Here is a 26,926-nt window from a genome sequence, read left to right as displayed (position 1 = left end):
GCAGGAAATGAAGAGAGCTAAGGTGTCTCAAGCACTGTTTGCAAAGGTTGCGGCAACCAAAAGCCAGGTAAATCTCCCAGGGCACAACGACCTCCCTGTCCTGCATGGTTACTCCCCCTGCCCCAGTTTTGATCTGTTTCTGTGTGAGTTAAAATGCATGGCCGGGTCAGCATATCAGCCAAGTACAATTCAGAACTCCTTGCTGAGTTTGGAGGTAACCTCTGGTTCCAGGACCACTGGACCAGGCTGGGTTGAGAAGTGGCTTCCCAAGGTGTCTCCCACCCTTTTCCCCACCAGCCAGATGCCTTCACCTTGTGCCTGTGGGTCTTGGCATGGCTCAGAAGGCATCAGCTTCATCAGTTCCTAGCTGGTGTGTATGTGACAGAAACTGTGGGCAAGCTCTGTGTATTGCTGTCGAGTTAACCTTCAGGCTCTGGTGTTCTGCAATTATGTGTGCTGCAATGAGGAATGCCAGGGTTCTGGTTTTTTGCAAAAAAAAAAACACTGGTGAGGCTGTGCATGACAGGTGGGCAGCACTGGCCATGTCAAAAAAAGCCACCAAAATCCCCCAACAAATTACAGTTATACAAGTTACATCTGAGAAAACATGTATTTTTTTTGTGGAATATGATATCTGCTTGGTTACCTGCGTGTGTGCATATATATTGCGTATTCAGTTTTAAACCTTTGTTGTGTGGTTTCCTATTCTGTTTTCTTCAACTGAAGAATTTCTGACAAGTTTAGTGGCAAGAGGGAAATCAGCAAGCACTTGTTGGGTGTGATTATCATAAGTGACATGTCTTCTGAGAAAGATCACTGGAGTATGCAAAAGCATTGATTTAAGTGAGAATGTAGTCAAGAAGTAAAGGAAAAAGATGTATAAAAATGGGAAAGACTGTAACTGTGGTTATACCAATGCTTGAAAGAAATGGTAAAGCGCCGGTGTTTGAAGTGTTGAGTTTTCACATTAGATTAAATGTTAAGTCCACTTAATCATTACTCCTTTACTTTTCTAAAGTGCTTCGCAGAAAAATTCAGCATCTTCCAGGGAATGCTGATGATGCTCAGTTAGACCAATATTTCTTGGACCATAAGCATTTTAGTGCTGGTTTTCTTTTTAACAAGTCTTTAACTTTTTACTTCTGCATTGTTCACGTTTTGGAGTTCACTACACTTCACTGTACAGAAAGGATGTTGTCTCTTAAGTTATATGGTTTAAGGAGCATTTAAAGGGATATTTTGGAAATGTTATATCAAAATGATTAAACTCAAGCTGTGGACTGTAAAAATTACAGCTTTATAGGCCACATGCCTGCCTACCCTTCAATCACTGTCAAAGTGATAATTTCAACAATAATATGTTTCTTTTATTGTGGGATTCTAAACACCAAGTGCTGTTTAAACATTAAACTGAATTGTTTATGTTAGTGCTGTACTCAGTGTGTCATACATCAGGCCACTATAATCTCCCATGGAATGTAAAAATTCTGTCATGAATCATGGCTTGTATATCGGAAATTACTGTAATTTTGATTGGAAATTACAGGGCTCTTGAAATGTTTCTAATTATGATAGAATGTTACAGCAGCTTCCAACCTGTGTGCTCCTCAGATGTCTTTATTTACATGTCAAGACTTAGGGTTAGAGAACTGTCCGTTTTCTGCACCTTCCCCTTTCCACTGTAGTTTTCTGCAAAACTAAGTTGTGAAGCCATTGTATCAGTCCATGTAATTTTGGACTGATCAGATTGGTGCGATAGTATGTTTACTTAAGTGCAAAGCCTTAACATTTCTGGGTGGGACAGCTCTTCCAATGCTGAGTCTAAAAGGGACAGGTAATTTGCAAAGCCCAAAAGCTTCCAGAGGATGTGGTGCAGGTTTTTTGAGTATTGGTATAAAATTTAGATTCTTGTACAAATCTTGCTACCAAGTATAGAAAACAAGATCAAACATATGGTCCTTTTCTCTTTTACTGTGGTGATTATACCTGTATTCCCAGAGTAATTTTTCTTCCCAGTTTCAGCAGTACAATGTTAATTTATGTGTCAAGCAAACTCACAGGTCTGTAGTTAGCCAGAGTACTATTTGTAGTAGAAAGGTGCTTTGCAGAAGTAACCAATTAGGTGAACTAGATGTGTTGGGTCTTCTCTAACTGGTTACTAGTCACCTAATTAATAAACTTTAAATATGTAGCAAAGCCACATATATTAGAGGAGATACCTGTACTGAAAAAGCATCTGCATTGAGCTTGTCAATGGTACAGATAAATATTTATTGGGGAAAAAAGTCTCCCTTGCACAAAATAAGAGACTTGCCCAAACATATTCTTTAAGAGGACCTCTCTTGAGAAAAAAATCTATTGCTGATTTTTTTTGGTAACTTTGAGGATATTAGTTCCCTGCTCTAAACTGGAAAACCTGGGATAATCACTTCCAGTTGTAGTGAAAAGTCTGAAGGACACATACTAGAAAATGATGTGTTGGTTAACAGTTTTGTTTTTTAAGATCACTAAAACTGAACATTGCTGGTCTTTGGACATAAAAAGTTGATAACTCCTGAGTGTAGTCTGGAGTTATGGTGTAACACCATATGTGACCTGAACCAGCTCTGCAAGTGCACAAAGGTAGTTGTTTGCTGGAGGGACTTTTTATTTTTATGTTAGGGAACTGATATGGGTCAACATTAGGCTAGATATCTAAGCAACCAGCATCTGCAAGGTGGCTAGGCTTGCCTGAGCCAGGAGACTGCAGATAATGTTCTGCTGACTAGAGCACTTTGTATGGAATTGCTATTAAATGATGCGCTACAGGAGTTTCTATTTGGGTAGCGCCAAGGTAAAAAATGAGCATCTTCCTTTGCACTGTGTTAGTGCCGTTGGCAGCAGTGGAACTGGAAATCCTGGAATAATCACTTCCAGTTATAGTGAAAAGTCTGGAGGACACATTTTAGAAAATAATGTGTTGATTAACAGTTTTGTTTTTAAATTACCCTTAGTGACGGAGGACCTCATGTGGACCTGATGCTCAACAAACCAGCTGGCTCCAGGGGCTCAGTGTGGCAGAGGTTATGGCACAGGGCAGGGAAAGGGTGATGGGATCAGTTAGAGATTGCAGGAGTGTTAGTGAGGTTGTGTTCTGGCTTAGGTGTGTGATGATTTGCATACTTGTAGTTTCATGGTGCTGGCAGCTTGTTAGATTTTGTTGAAAAGAGAGCTTTGGAAAAATGAATGCAAAAGGAAGACTGAAAGATTTACTAAGTGTTATGTCTCTGATCCCAGGTTGTTGTTTTTTAGTGGTAGAACAGCAACGCTAACATATTATTTGCTAAAATTTATCAGCACACCTGAGTAAGTCTAAATTAAAAGAATCTACACATATATAAAATTGTGTTGCATATGTTACTTTTGCAATTTCATCATATTGGGTTTTATTAAATTTATAGCCTGACAGTCTGATTCAAGTAATTATGGAAGCACATTCTTAATTTCGTTATTTCAAAAAAAAAAGTTGATTTGTGTAATGATCATTAAGGCATCATGGTTCAGTAACTGTGCATTGGTTACGATGTTCTCATGTGGGAGCCAGGGATGAGGTTTTTTCTTGATGGTGGCAGATGCTGAAATCTAATTTTATTCCATAAAAACAAACAAGCAAACTAACAAAACCCCCAAACCTAAAAGCCCTGAGAGATAAGACAAGTAGTGGCTTGTAGTGTTCCTGTATTTTTGCTGTGTTTTGAGAAGTTATATGTATGTTATGGCTTATCCTGAAAAGCTGTGGCCTGCACATGCTAGTATGGAGCAGGGAAGCAAAGGAAAGTCTTGCTGAAAATTAGCTTACATTGATAAAATATTCCCAAATTTAGGAAATTACAGTTTCCAAAAACTGAAGTAATATCAAGTCTGGACCTCTGAGAGTCCCATGTGCTACAGTATAAGGCTGCTAGACTCTATTATTTACCTAAATAAGTTTATATTAGAATAAATAGGTGAAATAATAATAATTTTCTGTAGTGTCAATCCTACTGATGGCTGTGAATGGCCATGTAAGTGCCAAGTGCCCTCCCTTCTCACATAATAAGAACACCTGTATGTAAAAGATGAGACACTTGGCTCTCACAGAACCATGCTTTGATTTTAATTTTGGAATAAACCTAATGGAGTAGTACCCATATCTCCAGAAACCTCATGTAGAGTTTTGACCTGTTACTTCTGAGGTGTTGCCCAATTTCCTGTCCCTGTGTTCACTTTGGTTATGCAGTTGGCCCCTTGGAAACGAGTAGTTTTGCAGGCAAAACATGGAGGTATAATCACTGGTTTCAGACCGTGCTAGTGACTCCATCCTAAGCCATCAGGCAAGTATTTTGTGCCATGCCATGATATTTTATTTGAAGTGTTTGCCTTTTTGCCTTAGGTACACACAGAGTGTCCTCCTCCTAGAGGCTGTGCAGGGAGATCCACCGGGTAGGCACTAGACAAAGCATCTAGCACTCATGAGTAGTTGGGAAGGAGTTAAATGGGAAGGGAATGCTAAACATTGGCACTAAAATTGCTTTTGGCATGCAAATACCATGCTTTTCCTGACATAAATATTTTCAGAATAGGCCATTAGAGTTCAGGTATATAAAACCCTGCTTTTACTGGAAATTTTAATGTTGTAGTAAACCCAGAGATTTATAGTGAAAAATTGATGTCTGTTATCTCACTTTTATCTTTTTAACCAGCAGTTTTATAAATGCTATATCTTTGATCTGGCTTTTTCCATCTAGAGACTAAGCTATATACTGTAATAGGAAAGTCATTTTTAAACAGCTTCCCACACTGAACAAGCATGGTATTGTGGATCTGGCACGGAGATGTAACATGCCATTACCGCAGATATAGAACAATCTATTCAACTATTTTCAAGCAGGAGGAAAAGAAACCTTTTTATCACCAAGAGTAACCCTCTGGTAACAATGTGGCTTTAGGAGAGGATCTTGACATTTATTTCCAAAGCTGTTTCCTCGGGGCACTGCACCTCAGGCTGCCCCAGCAGGGTTCACCCTGGGGGACAGGAGTGGGCTCAGTCTTTTGCTGTCTCCCTGCGCCTCCATCAAGTCCTCTCCTGCCTTTGTCTCCCTCAGAGCAGCTGAGTCACTTCCTGGGTTTAAATCTTGGCTTAAAAACCTTCTTTCCCCCTGCCCCCCCCCCACTCAGTGTACAATGGTTTCTCTGTGGAGCAGGGAGGGATGCTGCACAGGGAGACGCGAGGTGAAAACACAATGTACTCTGAGGTCTGCCATTTCACAGGTCCACCTGGAAATAAACCCCTCACCCTGGTGGAAAGGCAAGATACAGTAGTTAGAAAACATTAGCTGCAGAAGTACACCACACCAACAGCAGCTATTTTTTATTATTTTATTTTTTAATTTTATTTTCCTCCCGTCATTGCCTGGGGGTGATTGCTCTGGCAGTTGAAGAGGTGCCATGAGCAGCAGGAGTCGGGATGGGATCGGGTGTCAGTGGGGATGGGAGAGGAAGAGTGTGAACTGAGAAAGCAAGATGGGCTTCTGCGTGCGATCAAGAATTGCCCCATAAAGCAGCGTGTCATTCAGCCAAACTGTGAAACTTGGCAGATAGAGCTGATTTGTTTCTTTCACAAAATATCAAGTTACAGAGTCATAGTGTGTTCTGTCTTGCCCGGGTCAGAGGGGAAGAGATTTTCAGGTTTCTAGTGCAGGAAAAAAATTAATGCTTCAGGTCCTTCGTCTGCCCCATGTCTTTTTTACAGCATCTCTTCTCAGAAATGAAGGCTAAAACGTCAGGAAATTTCCTTGGGATTTTTTTAAAAATTCTCAGAACGGGGGTAGTTGACTCTTTATCACTTGATTTGGGTAGATCCAGACAAGGGTTAGCATTGATCCTGACCATATCCCACATTATTGGTATGACCTTGGTGGAGTGAGTTGACCGTAGTGAGCCTTGGGTTCCCACTAGTAAAAAGTAGACAGCAACTTCTTGAATCAACAAAGATGCACTGAAGAGAAACTGCCTTAAAATCTCCAAGGTGGTTCATATCAGCATGCAATTGCCCGTGTAAATCTGCATAGAGGAGAGGAGTAAAGGCATTAAAACCTGAAATAGTACAAGCCAAAGAAAAAGGTACAGAATGAAAAATACTGAATAGGTAAGAGGATTATACTGGTGTCTTCTAACAATTCCTTAGGGCCAGGCAGCCCTTTCAACACGTGAGACAGAGGCTGGATTTGTTGACACACCGATGAAAAAGTGTGCTTCCTGAGCATGCTTTACACATGGGGTCAAATCAAGAGGTTCCCAGCCAGGCGGGTGGCAGCACGAGCTGTTCAAATGCTGCCGTTTAAAGGACTGGTAGCAGCTTCAGGAAATGCAGTGTATTTGAGCCCTAAGGAGAGCTTCCCTGGAGGGATGTGGTGCACACCTGCCCTACTCTGGTCAGGAGTTAATGCTCTTGTGGCTGCAGCCTGTGGCTCTTCCCTGGGATGTGCTGGGGCTGGGACCGCTGAGCACCTGGCAGGATGTGGCCCGCAGGTGGCCAGAAACAGCAAAGGAGGGGGGAGGGTCTTGGTTGGATGGTTTTTATCTGGTGGAAAGTGCATAAATGTGTGAGAGAAGCTAGAAGAAGTACAAGTTTAAGTCATTAAATGTACAAATGAAAAAAGAGAGCCAAGAAGAGAAAGCTCTTTACAAAATATAAAATTATGTTAAAGCAGCAAGACGGCACAACATAAGGAATGTTTGGTACATGTTATTGAAACTGAAAAATCAGGGTATGGAATGAATTATAATTTAGCATAATCCATAATTTTACAGTTTTCATTTTGAATTATTTATCTTATATGATTTGATTAAAGATAAAACTGGCTGACAAGATCTCTAACATCTCTGCATGTATTAATGACAAATGAAAAAACTCCACATTGTAACTTCACCATTTAAAAATTTTTATTTGTATTGTTTCTATATAACTCCCTTTTATTTTTAAAGCATTTTTCAGCTACGCATTGTGTACACGCGATTCCATAACCCATCAGGCTTCAGTGTTGCCTCAGTACCTCTGATTCAGTAAATCAGATCATAGGCAGCATGCTGTCATATAATAAGGTGTCTGATCCTTATTACCAGTTTGTTGATGCACAGACTCCTTCAAATTGACCATTGCAACACATGGTTTCCCCTGAAACTAGCTGTGATAATTAGCGTGGCTCTAATGAGACAGAATGTCACTGATCTTGTGCTGAACTGTCGAGTATCGACGCTACGGATGGGAACTGTCAAAGCTTGCCATCTGTGACAGAGCTTGGCATATTCCATTTGCAAGGTAGAGCATGCTCAATAGACTGTTTTTAAACAAATGGTCCATTTCTTGATTAGGGCTCTGTGTTCTGTTACCGTGGAAGACTTTATATCATAGTTAAACTTTTTCCCTTTTTTTTTTCCCTTTTTTTTCTGCTGGGGTAAGCTCGTTAGGAAGTGAAAATGTTACTGATTCTCAAACCGGTGCCTTCAGTATTCTGTTAGATTTTTGGGGAGAGATGGGGAGGACCAGATCTCATATTTATTCTTCTTCCTTCCCCCACTTACCTTAATGTGATCCTTCTAAGGCTAGCACTTCCACAAGCTTTTATCTGATTTTTTTTAAGCATTGAGGGATAGGGATGGCATAGTTTTGAAGTATAGAGGAACAAAAATTTAGAAGTCTTAGATGACATGCCATGGGAGCACGTGCACCTGGGCTGAAAGATTGAATCGATCAGGAGAGTCGGGCACCCAGGCTCCCGGGACTGGCCCTGCAAAATGCCATGCAAAAAGTCCAGCGCTGCTTATCATTCCAAAATATGCTTTGTTGCTTTTTATTTCCTCCTTCTCTGGCAGACCACACAGGGCTTGTTCTGAAGAACATTTTCACTAATCTGATCAGGCAGCCAAATACGCCGGGAAAACTGCTTTAATGATCCCACTAATTACCTCAAGTCAATATGAACTGTATTATTAGACTGAGGGAAAATATTCCATTAGGTCTCCCCCTTGGGAGTTTCTCCGCTTTGTGATGTCACCGAAGCCTTCGCCCTCTCGCTTGTAATTAATTTTATTTACACACGCAGGCACGCACAAGGTCACACCTGCACAACCGGAGCTGGCCAGGGAGCTAGTGGCACTCAGGCTTAATCAGATCTGTCATAATTACCATTCTGCATGTTTCTGACACACGCTGTGAAATATTTCAATTTAACTGCCGCTACCAGCACAACCAGATGTAGTGTGAGTGTGGCTGCATTGGAAATATTATTCCTCAGGATAAACTCTCTCCTCCTCCTTTTTCCTCCCACCCCCTCTCCCTTTTACAGCTAATGTGGCACAGAAGCTGATGTATCCTGTAAATCTTGAATGCAGCGCTAGATTGATAACAGCAGATTAGACAGTTTAACCACAAACAGCTTGTTCATTTTTCACAAATGAAAACCACATGTGGTGTAACTAAAATTTCAGGCTCTTTTTTTTTCCCCCCTCCTCTTTGGTTGTTGTTTCCTTTTGTGTGTGCGCTTGTGTATGCGTGTGTTAAGGTCTGCTTTTCACTGTAAAGGGGTGAAATAAAAGAGTAAACATGTAAGGGGAAGAGACACTGCTGTCTTTGGAGATTATTTCTCCCTGACCTTTATTAAAAACCTTCCTAGCTTTGGCAAAGAAATCAGATATTGCACAGGGGTTTGTCACTTGCTCTGAGACTTTCTAATCTCTGGGTTTTATGCCCATTTATTAAAGAAGTCATCCTACTGTGCTGGTTTTCAAAATAACATGCCAGCAAACACCTCACTTTAAGAAGAGCTTCTAACCAAAATTGTAGTCTTCACTGCTACCTAAATTTAGCAGAAATAAAATTTTCTGCCAAAGTTTTTCACCACAGATTTTGTCTCTTTGCTAACTCTTCCCTCTACCTCTTCCTTTTGGGAAAAGATTCTTTTTAAAAAAGAATACTCAAAGTGTTTAGAATTTTGGCAAATTCCGATTATTTTTTTTATTAAAACATTCCAGTATTTCTTACGAAAACATTGTGAAAAATGAAATGTTTTACTATGGAAACAGTTTTTAAGAAATTGAATGTCTGTAAACTGTTTTGCTTTTTTAAAAATAAATCCATTTTTTTTCCAGTTAAATTGTTCAGCTTTCCCTAATTAAACAGCCTTCAATACTTGGTAAGGTTTTTTTTTTAACCATGTACTCTTTAGTAGAGCACTGTTGGATACTTTACCTACACAGAGAAAAAATTAATGCAATTTTGATAGAAAGTTTTAATTGTAAGATTTTAGAACAGTTCTTACAGCAAGAAAAAAAAAAGTAAGTGTGCAGAATGCAACTGAGCAGATTCCCCAAAAGCTGTTGCAGGTATTGTCAGGTGGGAGGAGTGGTGCAGTGCATCGGATAGAAATTCATCAAATCTAATCTGTAATAATGCTTCCAGGGGAGGTTTAAAAAAGGAGTAGCTTTAGTTTGTTTTATCCATTGCCAGTGATTAGTGATGCAGTGGCAATATCCAAAGTGCACAAGACAGGGAGCTAAGACTCAGTGTTTAAAGTCAATCAGAAGAAGGTGAGCAGGGTAGGTTTTGAAAGCCACTGAAGGCACAGTGTGTAGCAGAAAATTTGGCTATGTAGGTGGCCCCCGAGGCTGCTGCAGAGAGGGTTAAAAACCCCATGCTCACACCACTTGGCCAACAGTTACTAACTGCATTCCTAGTTCCCCAGGGCTGAGCTGGAGCAGGTCAGTGCAGGTATGCCATCAGTGTCATACTGCACGGCATTGCCATCTCTGCTAGTGACTCCCCCAGGGGCCGTGCAGGCCCCAGACAAAGGGAAAATCTCATCTGGGAGGTGCAGCCAAAGCCCTGGAGGTGCCATAGCTGCAGATATCTCAAAAATGAGCTGAAGTAAGGTGAAGAGAAGGGCAAGAAGGGCTCATGTTCGATGAGATAGTGCTGAAATGAACCGTCAGGATTCTTGCAAGGATCTGGAAATACAGCTCTTGTTTCTTCACAAAGCTATTCAAAAAATGTCATGCAGTTTGGAAGCACTGGATTGCCAAAAGAAAAAAGCATGGCACCCTCTCTCACCTCCTTTGAGTCTTTTATTTTTAGTTTCTCTTCCTTAGATAGAGGTGTTTTGGTTCCTACTCTCCAGATGTGTGAATCAGCTCTTCCCCAGGCAGCACCTGCTGTCTGCCTGACAAGAGGTGCTGTTTCTGACAGGATGGATTTTCTTAATCTCTTTTCCTGCTTACTATACCCTCACCTTCTGTTTTGTTTTCCCTTTACCACCTTCCCTTATTCCTCTCGTGGCAGCTCTCCGCTTAGTCCTCCTTTGACGTTTTCCCACCCTGTTTCCTCTCCCATATATTCCCTCACCACCTCCATCTGCCTCTTTCTTCTATCCCACCACTGTCCCCTGCCTGCTGAAGTCCCACCCTAGTCACATCTCCCCACATACCATCACTTTGTACAAGTGTTCCCTTCTGTCTGGGGCCACAGCCTGGGCACCCTGTGCCCTTGCCCTTCACTGGGCTGGTCACCAGCACTACTGGCTTTGTGGGTGAAGCATCATTCCTTTCCCTGCCTGGTGACATGGATTTAGCTCGGGAAAGAGCCATACTTTTGATTTCTCAGGTTGCTCGTACTTGCTGTGGGCGGATCACTGATTTGGGAAGCTTTTGAAGATTTAGTATATCGGTGTTTTAACTTAAAAAAAACTGGGGGAAAGTTTGAGTGAGCTGTATGAGAGTTAATGACAGACATTAATGAAAACAAAGCTGTAGTGGCAGAGGCGAGGAGGAGGCTGAGGGGTTAGTGAGCAGCCTGTGGTTCCCGGCAGTGGGGGAAGCAGGGTACCAAGTAAACAGCACAGAAAACAAAAGCGAGCTCAACCCGTAATGTTTTAACTTAAAAAAAACTGGGGGAAAGTTTGAGTGAGCTGTATGAGAGTTAATGACAGACATTAATGAAAACAAAGCTGTAGTGGCAGAGGCGAGGAGGAGGCTGAGGGGTTAGTGAGCAGCCTGTGGTTCCCGGCAGTGGGGGAAGCAGGGTACCAAGTAAACAGCACAGAAAACAAAAGCGAGCTCAACCCGTAACTAAACAGGAAAGGGTAAAATTTAAAACCGAGAGCTGCTAAACACGTAGCTGCAAAGAATAAAGGCATCTTGTGCAAACACAAATATATAGTAACGGTCCAAGAAGTGGTTTGTTAGAGTGACAGACTACAAATCAGGTGAAGGGCTGCTAGGCAGGAGCAGGAGTAAGAAATAATAGGTGTGTGTTTTCTCCCTTAATGTTAAACTGAGTAATTCAAAGCACACAACACCTGAAAACGTTACATGATTTTTAGGTGTCAGGTGAGAAAGGAGATGATGTTTTGTTCCAGATAATTTTTAATTTCTCTGTTCCTAAAATTTCTCATTGCCTCCATTTTATTTATTTTTTTTTTTTTTGCTTTCTTCAAATTTAGCCTTTAAGTCAAACTTCAGATTTTTGGTTATGAATTATTCCGAACTGTTGGCATCTAATGAATAGGCTAGGGCAGGCATGCAGCTATGTAAGCAGAGAAAAATTCCAATTTGCAAATATTTATGTAATTTCAAATCTGCCAGATTGTATCCAAAAGCACATTGTTATTCTGGGTCATCTCATTTTTATTCCTGTACAGTGTCATGTTCCCTTACTTCAGGATGGCATTTGAGAAGCATATGAAAATAGTTGTCAGGATGTTTGTAAAGCAAAGATGTTCAGACTGAGTGGTCCTTAGCAGAATTCCCTGAAGTTTTGGACCCCAACTAAACAAGATCTGCACACATATAATTTACATCTGTTTACTTAAATGACTGGATATTTTGCTTGAGCATGGTGCTTAGCACCTCTAGTACACATGTCATTCAAAAGTTCTACAGATACAAGAACTTTCCACTGTTTATATAAAATCACTTAAATTCTTTTAACAAAAAAAAAGCTATGAAGCAATTGAATATGATTCCTTTTATTTTTGCTTTGGGGTAGCCACTTTGCTTCACCTGAGAAATCATTTGCTTCTCTTATGTAATACAAGGAGAGAGTCTAAAAGGATTGATCCTTTTCACCTGGGGAACAGGATGGGCAGCATCAGAGCAGGAAGAAGCATGTCTGCTCCATGCAGCCCCTGATTTAAGGGCAAAAGGTAGTGCCAAAACTGCTACCTGGAAATACGGCTGGGGCTAGGGCTCAGCTAGTCAGGCACTCTTCTTGGCCAGTGTGGAAAATTGTAACACTAAAACTGTTCTCACTAGGAACTTTTCCCTTGTGGTTTTTCTTGACCCCATCCTGATGACAAACTACCTGGAAATGCTGGGTTGGTTCCCACCCAAGAGAGAAACCCAGTCTCTCCTCCTTCCCTTTTGATCCAACTTTCCTATTGTTTTAAGTCTGTGCCACAAGCAGTCATGCTGCAAGTGAGGGTATTTTAGCTTCCTGAGGGCTTCACTGCCTTTCTTTTTCCATGGGTGAGAGAGACATTTCTGGCCGTTCCCTTCTCATTTTCTGGAGGGCATCTATCTCTCACAGGTGTGGATTTTAAAGATTCTATTTTTTTTAAACTGCTTTGAGATAATGGACATTAATAATTTTCTGACAGTTTCTGTGATTAACAAAATCTGGAGGAAAGTCAGGGAAAAGTTTCTTTTCAATTTCTGTAAGACTTCCCTCACCCTTGGCATTATCAGAGCATTAGGTGTTCTTCTCTACAGAACTGAGAGACACAGAATCCAGCTTAACTGCAAGAGACAAGAAATTTTCTCAGAATATTTAAATGCCCAATTCAAATCTATATGAAAATGTCTAGCTAGGCTGTGAAAATGTGAAGGGATGTCTGAGAATGGATTTGAACTGTGTATGTTTTGGAATGATGTAGCTTGTCAGAGCATCTTGTCAGCTGAACTGAATTTACAATTAAGTCCAAATATCTGTGAGCCTGTGATTCCTCAATGTGTGGTAGATCTTCCCCGATCCAAAATGAATTCTGGAAAGAAAAAAGCATATGACAAGAAGCCACAAAATTAAATTACTCCGTCTGGGAAATTATAATATTAAAAAGAAAAATATCTTACAATGTGATAGGCATGCATATAAGTAATTACAGAAGTGACACTTTGGCCCTATGGCCCTTTTACTGGAGGTCTTTCCCCCAAAGCAAATGTTAAATCTCTGTAAGCAATCTAATAATAAACATTTGCTGTTCACTTGTAAATGGGTAGTAGTAAAAAAGATTTTTAAAATTGCCAGGCTCTTTCTATTACAGACTCTTCTCTAACTAAACTGCAGATATAGCTGCCATACAAAATTGATTGCATGTTTAAGTTTAAATAAATGCGGGCTGTTAAGGGTCATGGTTGGATTTAGGGTTGTATTTACTTTCAAGGGACACATTGGTATTGTAGTGAAATCAGTACTTCTTTCTACTTAAATAAAAGATAAAGGGCCATATATTACCAGTCACCCTCTGTGAAACCCACTGACCCATTTTATATGACCATGCTATAAAAAGTAATGTACCAGACTAAGACTGACTAATAATTGCCAGGTGTATTTTCTTGTTTAGTTTTGTTGTTGTTGTTGTTAAGTCCATTTGTTTCAGACCTTATCTTGTGGCTACAATGCCAGTTGAATTGTGTGGGAGAAAGATGATGAGTCTGGAGTAGCAGAAGGCAAAGTAAAGCTTCACCCATTTTTTTTTATGCATCTATTACTTTTTCCCCCCTTTTTATATATGAATGTAGTTGCATTTTATGTAAGATTTTCAAAGACATGCATATTGTGGTTTTGATTAGGACTTATGCCTATCTATCATTGCTAGGCAGTTGAAAGCAATACTGTAAAAAAGGTACATTTGACCAAGGGAACGAAAAGGTGGAGGAAGCTGAGAGCAGAGAAACCAAGTTTGGTAGAAGTTCTTTGTTTAGATTATTGAATTCCCTCTGTACTCAACTAAAAAGTAATTATGTTTTCAGTCAGGTTTAGAGTTACAGGTTTGGTTTTTACCTCGCATGAGCTGATGGTGTCTTCAGTGCTCATACACAGGGAACACACCAACCAGTTTTGATACAGCCTCAGACATTAATTCAGCAAGTTTTTTGGACATGCTGGCTCTTAGCCACTCACCGTGGCTCCAGGTAGAAGCAGAGTTCCTATATGACAGATGAGACCAAGTTTCCTTTTCCTATTTATTTGTTTGGATGTTTACAAGAATAAAAATATGCATTTAAATGCTGCAGCTAGAGGGAAGAAAAGGCAGAGGGATGAAGAGATGTTAGGAATCCTTCCCCCTAAAATATCATGAAATATTTGTAATGAAGTACTATTAGTACCACTGCTAGCTGTTTGATCATTTGTTTTTCACCAGCCAGAGAAAAGGTAGATGTAACATCCAGACAGATTGTGTAGCTGAATAATAGGTTAGATAAGAAATTTAAGGAAATGGCATAATCTGTTTCAGTATTCTTCAAAGGAAGTTTTTTCTGCTACTGAAGTTTACCATTCTTCTGAAAAGCCCTATGAGGTTGTGGGGTTTTCAGTTTGTTTGTTTTGCTAAATCTCATCTGTGATGATGGCAGATACAGATTTACTTAAAATTCACATCTGGCTTCCCTTTTCAATGTTCTAGTAATGAAAGCCAGTAAAACAGATAAACCAGAAATATCTGGAGATAAAGGACAGATTCAGGTTTCAAACTTTCTCTGAGTTAGGGGAATACTCAAAGGCAAAGCCTGAAACCCTGAGGCTGATTAGTGTAAATAAAATACTAAGGCAACCATCTTTGTGGAAACATTTATTATCACTTTAGGCCACATAGCAAGAAGAGACATTCTTGTATCAATACTCATCTTCTGGAACCCGCTGAAAAGCAGCTTTTGCTTCTTGACTTAAAGTTTTCTCAGAAAAAAATAGGGAAATCCCAAAGTATTGAACATCTACTGCAGTTTTAAAAATTACTCAAAAGCATGTGACTCACAGAAGGAAGTCAGTTGTTAAAATTTCTTGAAAACATATGTGTTGCTCAGTATAAAGAACTACTAAATCTGGTAGATTATTAGTTTGTCTAAAATTTTATAAAAGTATTTGGTGGCTTTTCTTTTAGTAGACTTCAGTCCTCCTGTGAAGCATTTAGGTCTATTTAGCTTTGCATAGGAGATAGCCAGGGCACTTTATGTATTTTAGGAAAGATAAACCTGCAGTCAGAATAATTTTTCCTGCAGTCAGGAAATTCCAGAAAAGCATTTAAGGCTAAAAAAGACAGCTTTTATCATCTAGGCTTGTTTCCATGTCTGAACTCACAGGTATTTCACCCAGAAAGAAGTGACTTCAGCCTGAAAATTAATTTTGAATTAAATGCTCTTTTCTTACCCTGCAATGGGCATTCCCTGTTGTATTTTTCCAGATAATACAAATGTAATACAAATGCAAAACAAATAGCATTTCCCAGATAAATTAAGGCAGAGTCCATTGTTACTTATTTGTCATATTTGTTTGTGCTGGAGTGACATTGGCTTATTTTTGCTTCTCAGTGCTACATGCCTGAGCTTACTGATTCAGAACTCCCTGAAATTTTGATCCTGTTGAACACTGTGAGTAATCTCAGTTGAAGGGTTTAATGCCTTTTCCAATCAATGCGTAGGGGAAATTTGGCCTTATCAATTTAAATGCTGGAGATCCTTTCATTGCATTATGGAAGAATCTTCTCTAAGCAGAGATTATTCTTAAGAACTTCATAACATTTAAAGGTTAATATGTTAGGTAAAGAACAATATCTTAAGACAAACATTTTTATTACAGGACATGAAGGGATAGTTCTGATTAAATTACACGATTATTTGAATGGGAAAGAAGACAAAGTGCATCATTTCTTGCCCTCAACTTTAATGCCTTTAATCGAATAATGACCTTCTGGAAATAGTTAATTTTAAGCATTTGGAAAGATCAATACCACTTTGCCACCAAAAAATGGCCCAGATGATGAAATTTGATGTATTTAAAGTACCATTTCACCCTTTTAACCTAGTAAATAATTTAAAATGCTTTCAGTACTCCTTTGCTAGCATTATGTATCTCACTCGAAGTATTATGACTTTTCCAAAAGCAACCTTTCTGTGCAATGTGCAGCTTACAAGTTAATACCAAAGAGTAAGGCTGTATGCATATATGGTAATGGTTGTGTCAACCATTGTTCTTCTCTTCTATTCGTGGATTCTGCTTCGAAAAGAAATGGAAATACCTAAGATGAACACAGCCATTTGGAACACTAATGTGATTGTAAAGCAAGTTGGATGGCTTTTGAAGGGGAAAAAGTCAATATTTAAAGTTTAGTCCATGAGTTCTTTTCCTTTGTTTCGTCTGTAAGCTTTCCTGTTAAAGGTGAAGGATTTGGATTGCTCAGACAATTAAGAGCACATTTTACCAAGTGTAATTTCATATCTGCATTCTATAAACTGGAGTGCCTTCAGCATTGTAAATAAAAAAAAAATTGCCCTCTATTAGCATGTTTGTGGGCAGATTAAAAACAGTCTTCATTAGCATAAGTAACACTTACAGATTCTTTTAAAAGTAGAAAATTATTTGCTGAATGATAAATTGCTAGCTTTATAGTTAGTTGCTGAAAATGTGCTCATTCAAAATGCCTACTTTAGTTTAGTCTACAATACTCAATTTTTTTGAGTTAGAAGTACTGTTTAATGGATTATGTACTTAGTCTTTGTTCACAGTAGATGCTGGAGTGCAATTCACACTTTCTGCTAAAATGTTTGTATCAAATACCTCCCTATTTAGACTTATTTCTTTTAACATCATATATTTTTATTTCACTATATGCCCTAGAGAATGATACAAAATAGTGTTAGATATACTATAGCAAAGAAAAATGGATCATATCTTAGCATTGATACTCTGAAATGTTTTGCCTCTTAGATTCAAATTGCAGTCTAAGATGTTGAAGTATTTGTTATTCCATAAGAAATATTCTTCATTTGGCAAATTATTATCGCTCTAACAAATTGACCAAAGAAGTTCAGTTGCTACACGTTGAAGCCTTTTCTTCCCAGACTAGATGTGCTTGTTGCTGATTTGGAAAGCTTTGGCCAGAGAACATTTTTCATGATTGTAATGTTATCCACTTTTATCTAATTAGGGTTGGTATTCACACCTTTATTGTAGATTTTTTTTTTGTCTATAAGAAAGATAGCAGAATGCAAGAATAGTTTGTTAGAAACTCTATGTGAAAGAGCAGAAGATTTTATTTAAATGCAGCCCAGGTCAGACTGAATAAAATAGCATTTGGATATATAGATGTATGTATGCTTTCTTTAAAATAAGCATGCTCATGGGTATTGCAGAGCCTAAGTTTTGGCAGTTATCCTCTTTGCGCTTTTCCTGCAATAGTTTGGCAGTTCAGCTTTCACAGGTTTTTTTCCTCTAATGTCTTATGTTTCTTTACTAAATCCCTATCAGAAAACCAGACAGAAGACTCTTATTTATTTTAAATATCTTAGGTTTAGCATCTTTTTTTTTTTCACCATTTTCTTGCTTACTGTAGCAAGACCTTTGCAGATGGTACTTGGTTACTTGAAAGTGCATAACAGTATTTTCTTTGTAGCAGATGGATTTAAGACTTTTAGTTCCCAATAAATGTAGGTTTACAATACATAACTTTACAGGATTTGTGTTGTATATAACAGGTTTGAACATATTATCTCAGAATTCATCTGCATGGCATTTTCAGCTTATCCAGGGCCCATGCCAGTATTTTAAGTAATAGGGAGAGCATAGTGATTGATAGCAGCTAAAGGCGTGATTTTGAATAGAAACAAAGGTTTTAGAACAGAAGGTGTCAAATTAAACTTTGTCAGTTTGAAAAGTAGTAACATCCTGAAAGTTCTCCAAACATATTTACATGTGGCTAATGTTTATATTTTGCTTTGTACTCTCTTTATATTCAGTGTAATGTTGCCTGGCAAATTTACTCTGTTTTAAAATCAAGGTTGTTCCCAATGTCATTGCAGAGTTTTTTGGGGGTTTGCCTTGCTGCATAAATGTATCGGCTTCATTATTTTAAGGCTGTTTTAGATTATTTTTTTTTAGCAATGTACTATATATGCTGTATAAACTGGTTGTGATCTAGTCTGAGTTATGAATATTTCCTTATTATTTTGTGGTCATTTCTACTTCCTGTAAGACTACAACAACAACAAAAAAAAAGCAATGAGTGGGTAGCCCCTCCTTCAGAATAGATTGTTTGAACTAGGTAGAAATTGCTGTAGACTTACAAAACCGTAAGAGGAGAAAAATCAGCCCTGTTACATTCGCTTGTAAATTCAAATGCATTGTCTACAGCAGTTCATACTTTTTTATATCAAATGGAAAAAACCTCATAAATTTTACAGAACTTAAAAATTACCACTGTAAAAGTCTGGATGATTACTTTTCCTAATTTTTATAAAAAACATTTCATACATTCTTATTTAGCTGACTTTTATGAATGAACTTTATTTCATATAGAGAATTCTGAATCAGAAACCTTTGTTTGTTTTGAGCCAAAAGAAAGCGTATTGGTGTTAAGTTCTTCATCTCACTACAAAATGAACCCCTACGGCCTCTCTTGCTGTCCATTCAGTATCTCATCTGAAGACATTGGTGAGATCAGCTTTCATAAATATGTTGAGAAATAAACCATGAAGATGAAAAGATTGTTTCTGTCCTTGTAATTGTGTGAGAATTTAGTTGGTTGCTTCTATGTTGCCCATCACATTTCACCTGTGACACAGAAGAGTGTGTCTACTTCTTTAAAAATGTGACGCACCCAGTGGAATAGAGATGTTTTGGTAGAAGAGCAATCTATTATGTGTACCCTGTCAGAAGAATCTGTCTTCAGTATCTCAAAATCTCTACTCCCTGAAAGGCTAGCAGAGACTTGCTTCAGGTTACAATTCATCAAATAATTTCAGATAAGGAATTAGAAGTATTATTTCAGTGCAAGAGTTGGTAGAAGAATATTGGAAATATAATGTTAGCCATCAGGAATTAATAAAAATGAGGTCTGATCTACTAAAGTAGGGGAGAAGGTATTTCTTAGTTAACAAAAACTGTTGTTGTGAAATATGTTTAATCAGCATAAAATGTGATTGCCTAGGAATTATTTTTACTACTGGACACTTTTTATTAAAAAGAGTTCCTACTGTCTTAAAAAAAAAAAAAAAAAAAAAAAAAGACAAAAAACAAAGCACCCTGTGATTCACATGGTAAGCAGATAGAATAAATGCATGGTTCAAATTCTTTTCCAGTCTGTCTGTATGCCTTAGAGAGCTGTCAGGGGAGGGGACAGGTTGTCTTGTCTTTCTTTTTTTACTTTCACCAAACTGCTATGATGGTGAACTCTGCTCTTTGTTTCACCACTAAGGGCCAACAGTTTCAGTGTGAAGCAGTGCAGACTCCAGACAACCAAAGGGCAATTTTCATGCTTTGGAATGGACTGGTTTGTGGGTTGGGGGGGGGGTTTTAATTAAAATTTTCACTTTAAAGATTAGATTTGTTTCTCTTTGTCGTCTTCTGTCCTCCATCCCCAACAAGGTACCTCTGCTTTCTGATTGCACCACTTTTAACTTACTGCAGAAAACTCATACTGCTGTTGAGTATAATCCAGCACATATCCTTGTGGATGCAAGGTGGGCAGAGAACCAGGAGCAACATGTTGATTTTGTTAGAGGCCCAGAGATTCGCACATTACCCTGCTAATACATTCCAGGGAGATTCCACAGACCCTTGCTGCTGTTTTGAAAACATGCCATACCATTCCATCTGGGACAGGCTGAATGTTGTGTGCTCTATATGAAGGCATTTGGCCATAATTCCCAGTCAACTTGCTAAACCCTGGGGCAATATCCAGTATCCCCGCTTAGTGCATGGTCAAGGAATGGGGTGCAATCCATCCCTGGGGTGCAAGTGAGCCTTTCTGCTGCCAGTACTCTCCCCCCTCTTCCCTCCCTCCCTGGCACACCTTGTGAGCACCCAGCAAATTTTGGCCCCATTTAAATTTTTGTCTTCTCGGCTCTTGTACCACCAGCTCTCTAACATTTGTCATTTTGATTATTTCTATTTCTTGGGGGCATTTTCTCCTCTGTCATTTTTTCAGTTTTCCACTTATATCCAAGTGAATATTCTTCAATTTTTTTATACACACCTCACTAAATATTTTCATATACAATATGAATGCATTAAGATTATTTGTTTACTTTCAGCTCCTCCTGTCGTGGCAATGTTTTTACACTGCATTTATTAACTGTTAGCTAAAGATATGACTGTCTTCAAAAAAATACATATCTATATCGTATCTATGTATCTATTGTATCTATTAGTAAACTAGTCTGGATATACCATTAATCCACTACCAGTACATATAAAAAGGATCTAAAAGCTTCTGTGCATTTATATTATTTGTTGATTCAATAAAATGTCACATTATCTTCCCTACAGCATTAAGAAATAAAATTGCATGGACCTAGTTTTGAAAACAGATCCTTGAAGCTAAAGGAAAAGAAATATGCATGTTTTATAGATGTAGTATTTTGTTTCTAAATTTTAATATATCAGAAAATTTCTGCTGATGCACACTGTCCTAGCTAGAGGGTTTGCACTCCTCTTTTAACACTACCAGTGTACAGTTAAGAAACAATCCTCAGTTAAATTTTAAGAAGATGTAAGGAAACATTATCGATGTCTCTTTCAGAAGCAAATTAGCAACTGCTGCAGTTCTTGCTGGGAATTCTGTAGCTGACTTCATAGTATGTATCCCAGAATCATATCTGAATTAGAATAGGTAAGCTCTTGGGCATCTTGCTGCCCTGTGATGTGGAAATGGTATAAAGGGCATATCAGAAACTTGAGTACGTTTTGGTCCACCCCAAGTCCTAATAATACTGTATATAAAACTGAGATACAGGGTTTTTTCTGGGTCTATGAGGACAATCTGGAAACAGTCATATATCACTTGAAATAAGTGCACCGGTAGAGATGCATCTACTTGTAGCAGAAATGAGGAAGTTATTTCTTGACTGCATCTAGTCAAAGGATTCCTGTTTTGAAAGGATGTTAGGAAGATCTTCTACCACTATGATTTGTGTTAGGCAGCCCTACAGTCAAGGCAAATATCTGAAGTACTTTGTTATTTTGAATAATAGTACCAAGATTTTTAAAATTGCTCAGCAGGCAATCTACTGGCTCCTGAAATACAGCATCAATGCTGTCAGATGGGTGTAGCCTTGCATACAAGAGAATAGGCAGTACAGCTTATAGTGGTGTCCGTGAACCCCCTATCCTGCAGAAGGGAGCATGTAAACGATTCTGGCTTCGTCAACTGGTTTGGTTCTAAGCAAACAAACAGCAGTGCTGTGGTGTGGGACCAAGGGAAGGTGCTTTCCAAAATGCTTGTGGTTGGTAAGGGTCTGTGAAATAGCGGGGCAGCTCCTCAGTGTAGTGGTGTTTGCTTTAAGCCCAGCCTGTACAGTGAAAGCTGTTTCGTGTTGGGGAAGAGCATGAGAGAATGCAGTGCCTCATTTTGCCCCTCACAGAGTGAGGAAAAAAAACTAATGTTTTGCTGGTGTTATCTTCAAGGGGTGGCTCTGTGAGCTGTTACGTTGGAAAGAAGATCCCTCACCAGAGAACAGGACCCTCTGGGAGAATCTCTCCATGATCCGAAGGTTCCTCAGTCTTCCTCAGCCTGAACGCGATGCCATTTATGAACAAGAAAGCAATGCAGTTCATCACCATGGTGACAGGCCTTCCCACATTATCCATGTGCCAGCAGAACAGATTCAGGTTAGTTTACCTTGGCCAATCCCGCAGAGCGCTAAGTAAATAAAGCTTTAAACGGAGCAAAGGAAATTAGTGTTTCTTTCCTCCCAGCCAGGCTAAATGGAGGTCTCCCGGTACAAGATAAGAGCATGCTGCCGTCCACCACCAGAGTTCAAAGGAGACTGTGTGACCACCCACGGTTTTTGTTTTGATTTGTTGGTTTTTTGCAAACATGCGTGGTGGCAGCGCAGAGGCAGCTGTGTGCGGGGCACGGAGAGCCTTGCGCAGGCTGTCCCTGACTGGACAGGCAGTAGGGCCAAAAGGCAGGGGCGTGTGGTACCAGTTGTCAAAGGTCTTCCCATCGAAGTGGGAGGACCTTGTTGCACTGCTGTTCCAAAGCTAAGCAAGAACCCTCAGCAGTAGTGGCTCACCTGGAGTAGGAGAGAAGGGAAGGGTATTTCTCATCCTACTGTTAACCCCAATTGAGACTGGGGTGAGTCAATGTTTGTTTGTTTTTCCTTCAGAGCCCCTCTCCCACCACCCTTGGGAAAGGAGAGCATAGAGGCGCTTTCTTACCAGGCCTGCTGACCGCTGGACCTTGGCTGGGTGCTGCTCCGCAGGTGAGCTGGCACAAAGGCACCGCGTTAGGGAGACAGAGCAGGGAATGCAGGACCTGCACCCACAGGCTTGGCAACAACTGCCCTCTGCTCCAAGACAGCCCCGGCGGTGCCTGCTCTTCCAGGGGCTGCACTCACTCTTTTTGCTCGCACAGGCGCTGCCAACCAGGAGCTGCCAACCAGGAGCAGAGCTGGCTGTTTGCTGAGCTTTGTAGCCCAGGTTGCCAGTGGGGACTGCTGTCTCTCTGAGCTGGGGACTCTTTAATCACTTCTCACAAAAGACCTGAAGTCAGACTTGTAACTGCTCCCTCTTAAAGGGCAGATATTACCCCAGGTTTTCCTAGCCTCAGCTGAGACCCAGTGTATCATTTGTACTACCTATGCAGAAAAATATTTACAAAGCTAGGAAGGATAGAGTTATCTCACAGCCAGAAACAACATGAGTGTATATTAAAGATAAAGCAAACTGAATAAGACAATCCCTTAGGATATCAAGTACTAAAATAATTGTGAAAGCCTGGAAACTTGCTGTTTGATTTAGCAAAAAGAGAGAGAAAGATCTATATTAAGTAATAAAACAGCACTTGTTTGAAAATGTACATTGTTTTTAATAAAATCGCTTCTTAAGGGGATAAAAGGAGAAGCTTATGCACAGTATAAACATTCAACCACTATGCCACTTACTTAGATTTTCTTGCCTTGTTGATAAAAGTTGTGTGTTTGATCTCACAAATATTATTCACATAAGGAGTTGCATTGTAATCTCTTAATATGACTTGTAAGAGTGAGGATTGGGAGATTGGGCCCGAGTTTTGTCTCTGCTCTTCTACATGGTAATTGTTGTACATGCATAAATATGTAGCTCAGACACAAGTATTCAAACTGTATATACAAAGCCTCCAGTCTTGTAAGAATTTTATGTTCTGGGACTAGTCTTGAATCTCTTTAGGATAGGAGCCTTGAATGGGACTGCTCACAGACCATAAAACATGAAAGGACGTGAATAGGGATGAGGAAGGAGCCCTAATTCCACTAGCATTTGTGCCAGATCTTAGAAGACGAAGATCATTTAAAGCTGTGGTTTCTAAACTTCTATACAAAGTCTGCAGAACCACAAGTGGCCCAGCAAAGCAGACAGAATTATAATCCCTCCACTATTTATACCATTTGTACAGCATTTTGTGGTTCTTAGGGTCTCAAAGAGCTGCAACTTGAAGTTAGGAAGCCATTACCAACACAAAAAAAATAGTCAAGGGGAGACTCGCAAAGGGAAATGAAATGTAGTGATAGCAACTGCTTGTTTTGCTGTTGTTTTTTAATAACTGGTGGTTTGTACCATATGACAAGAAATTTGCTGATCCAAAGTATCTTACTAACCAATGCTTCCTGTGCTGTGCAGCAGCAGAATTGTCAACAATAACAGTGGTTGATAAATTTACTTTTGATTTTAAACATGATCTTATAGTGTACTGTACTCTGGTGGTAGATGACAAAAACATTTCTGTCCCTGGGCTCAGTGCCTCACCTTTTAAGAATGTTTCTGAATCCATGCTTGCAAAACTTCATTTTAAGCTCTTGTTAATTATTTACATCATGATTTGCTTTATCTTATTCTTCTGATGTGCATACTGGCTCATTTTTATTGCCTGAGTTTTTGGAATGCAGTATGTTCCCTTCTAATAATAATAGTGCAACTTATTTAGAGCTTTGCATCTTAGTGCTTTATAAATATTAACTAAATAATCCCCAGCACAAACACAGAGGCAGGTAAATCGGTCTGTTCCCTGTTTATACGTTGGGGTACAGGCAACACAGGATACAGGCTCCAAGACCACAGGCAGGAGAGGTCGGAGCCAGAAGGGGAAATACAGATTTCCTACCTCCAGATCTCTTTGTCCTTGCCGAGGCTGGGTTTGACAGCATGACGTTAGGCTCTTCCAGCCAACGCATTCTGTCGTAATGTTTGCAAGTTTGATGAGACTTCAGAGCATGCTAAGGTCAGATCAGCAGTGAGATATTTCCGCACTCAGCTAAAGTGCTCTCCTCCCTGATTCCCTGGTCCCTTCCTCTAGCTATTGCTAGAGATTTGCAGCCCTTGTTTTTGGGCAGCAGCTGCCGTTGCTGGCAGAGCTCCGGCGTGTTTGCCCTCATCTGGCACTTTTCTCACTTTGCCCTTGCTACAGTTCTGGCTAAGCTGGTCAAGTTAATCCTATACTATGTCACCTACTTAGCATTTTGTCTTGTCTGCACTTGACTCATGGAGCATGTTCATTAAAATTTGTCAGCTAAACTGCACCAATGTCATATCATCAGCACTTTCATTCAGACAAAGATAGGGTGTTTATTTAATTCTTTCTTTTTTTCCCTTCCTTTTTGCTCTTCAAACTTACTAAGCCTTTGTTTATAGCTTTGCAATTCCCCCCCCCACCCTTCTTCGATTTTCATAGTAACAAAATATGAGCGAGAATACATGTACAAAAAAAATGCTGTTCTTTGTCTTGCAGCAGCAGCAGCAACAGCAACAACAGCAGCAGCAGCAGCAACAACAACCAGGTCCCAGACTACCCCCAAGGCAACCGACAGTAGCATCACCAGCTGAATCTGAGGATGAAAATCGTCAGAAACCCCGACCGCGAACAAAGATTTCTGTTGAAGCCCTAGGGATCCTACAGAGTTTCATACAAGATGTAGGCCTGTATCCAGATGAAGAAGCAATCCAGACTCTCTCCGCTCAGCTTGACCTGCCCAAGTACACCATTATCAAGTTCTTTCAGAACCAGCGATACTATCTCAAGCACCACGGGAAGCTGAAGGACAATTCTGGTTTGGAGGTGGATGTTGCAGAATACAAGGAAGAAGAGCTGCTCAAGGATTTAGAAGACAGCATCCAAGACAAAAATGCAAACACGCTTTTTTCGGTTAAACTAGAAGAAGAGTTATCAGTAGAAGGGAACACAGAGATTAATGCTGAATTGAAAGACTGATCTAAAAGTATTATTTTCTTTCAACAGTGCCACTGGTATTTACTAATGAAATGAAAATTCCATCTTGCGTTCTGTCAAAAACCTTTATTATTCATTGTTTGGCCAATGAATCTTCCAAAACTTGCACAAAAGTTGAAAAAAGGATAATGCAGACTGCACTAGATGTTTTACTCTGTTTTACAAACTGCTTCGCAGCAACAGATGAAGCGTTGAGGATTGTTTGATATTAATTTGTGTTCACTGGATACACTGTGAGTGTACCCAATAAGCATGATACCAGTGATTTTGATTCTGGAGCCTTCAGACAAGCATTACAACTTTTGTGATTTACTGTTTTTTTTTGTTTCTGTTTTGTTCTTGTTTTTTAATTATTACTGTAGCACTCCACACTTGATCTTTGGAAACTCACATTTATTTAAAAAAATAAAATAAAAAGAGTTTGTTACTCTTGTTCTATTGTATGTTACAAAAGAACTATAGACTGTGGAATGCAGTTTAAAGATAACATATGCCAACAAATGCCTTGTATTATATGGCACTGCCGTAATTCAGATTTGTTTTCTTTTGGAAATAAAGGTCACTGTATTTTTTTTTCCATTCTCATTGTTACATGGTTTTAAAGAAAATGAAAAAGAAAATGTGAAACACAATTTAGTCCTCATTATTTATTTGTAGATCCTGCAGCATCATGTTGTAATTAATTTTTTTGGAAGTTTCCGTTAAATGTAATATTGCTTCTCTTGTTATCATACTGATTTTTTTTCTATTTATAAATGTATTTTGATGGGCAGTAAAACAAAGTGTCTTAAAAGTTTTAAATAGAGAAAATGTGCTTTACACAGTTGCCTATAAAAAGTGCTCTATGTTATCCAAGCAATTCATACTATAAGCTTCACTCTTATTGTTGTATGCAATTTTTACTATCATGCAAATAAGCTTAGGTAAATAAAACTAATAGATCACCTTAGAAACTTATGCAATTAATGTGAAAATAATTGATGTTTGCAATGTGTCTTCCTTTGGTTTACAATCAATTTTAAAGCTACAGCTGTATAAATTTTCTGTATAAAGGTGTATTTCTTTTTTATGAGTTTATTGCTATGAAAACACCAGTTATTTTGTTACAGCTGGCTGTTTTTATAAGTGTATCACAATTTTCTTTATGCAGAAATGTTCTGACTAGGAGTGGTTATTGACTGTAACTACACAATTAAAATTGTTTGTATGGTATGATATGGTGGGTTTGTCTGCGTGTGTGTATATCTGGGAGGAATAACTTGTTGTTAGTGCACATCATACCTCCTTGCCACCACTTTGAAGATGACATTTCAGTTGTTCTCCTTCAAAATCACAGGCAGATTTTTTTAATGACCTTCTTAAAATTTGAATTTAGATAATATACTTCAAAAAGAAACCCAGTTTGGTTATGAAAATCATAACCTGTCTTTTCTTGGTTTAAA

General features: G+C 39.2%; 1 protein-coding gene across 1 annotated transcript in view; it reads left to right on the top strand.

The window, feature by feature from the left end:
* SATB1 (SATB homeobox 1) overlaps positions 1-26,570 on the top strand; it is a 72,926-nt gene extending 46,356 nt beyond the window's left edge. Inside the window, exons 11-14 of the mRNA XM_009071530.1 lie at positions 5-67; positions 21,686-21,889; positions 22,390-22,485; positions 24,987-26,570. Of these exons, the coding sequence (XP_009069778.1) occupies positions 5-67; positions 21,686-21,889; positions 22,390-22,485; positions 24,987-25,466 (843 nt within the window). The 3' untranslated portion in view covers positions 25,467-26,570. The remainder of the gene's footprint in view (positions 1-4; positions 68-21,685; positions 21,890-22,389; positions 22,486-24,986) is intronic.
* The last annotated feature ends 356 nt before the right edge of the window (positions 26,571-26,926 follow it).

The sequence above is a fragment of the Acanthisitta chloris genome, unplaced genomic scaffold, assembly GCF_000695815.1.
Source record: "Acanthisitta chloris isolate BGI_N310 unplaced genomic scaffold, ASM69581v1 scaffold27153, whole genome shotgun sequence".
In the NCBI taxonomy this organism is placed as follows: Eukaryota; Metazoa; Chordata; class Aves; order Passeriformes; family Acanthisittidae; genus Acanthisitta; species Acanthisitta chloris.
Note: the sequence above shows the minus strand (reverse complement) of the source record. Positions and strands in the feature narration are given on the sequence as shown.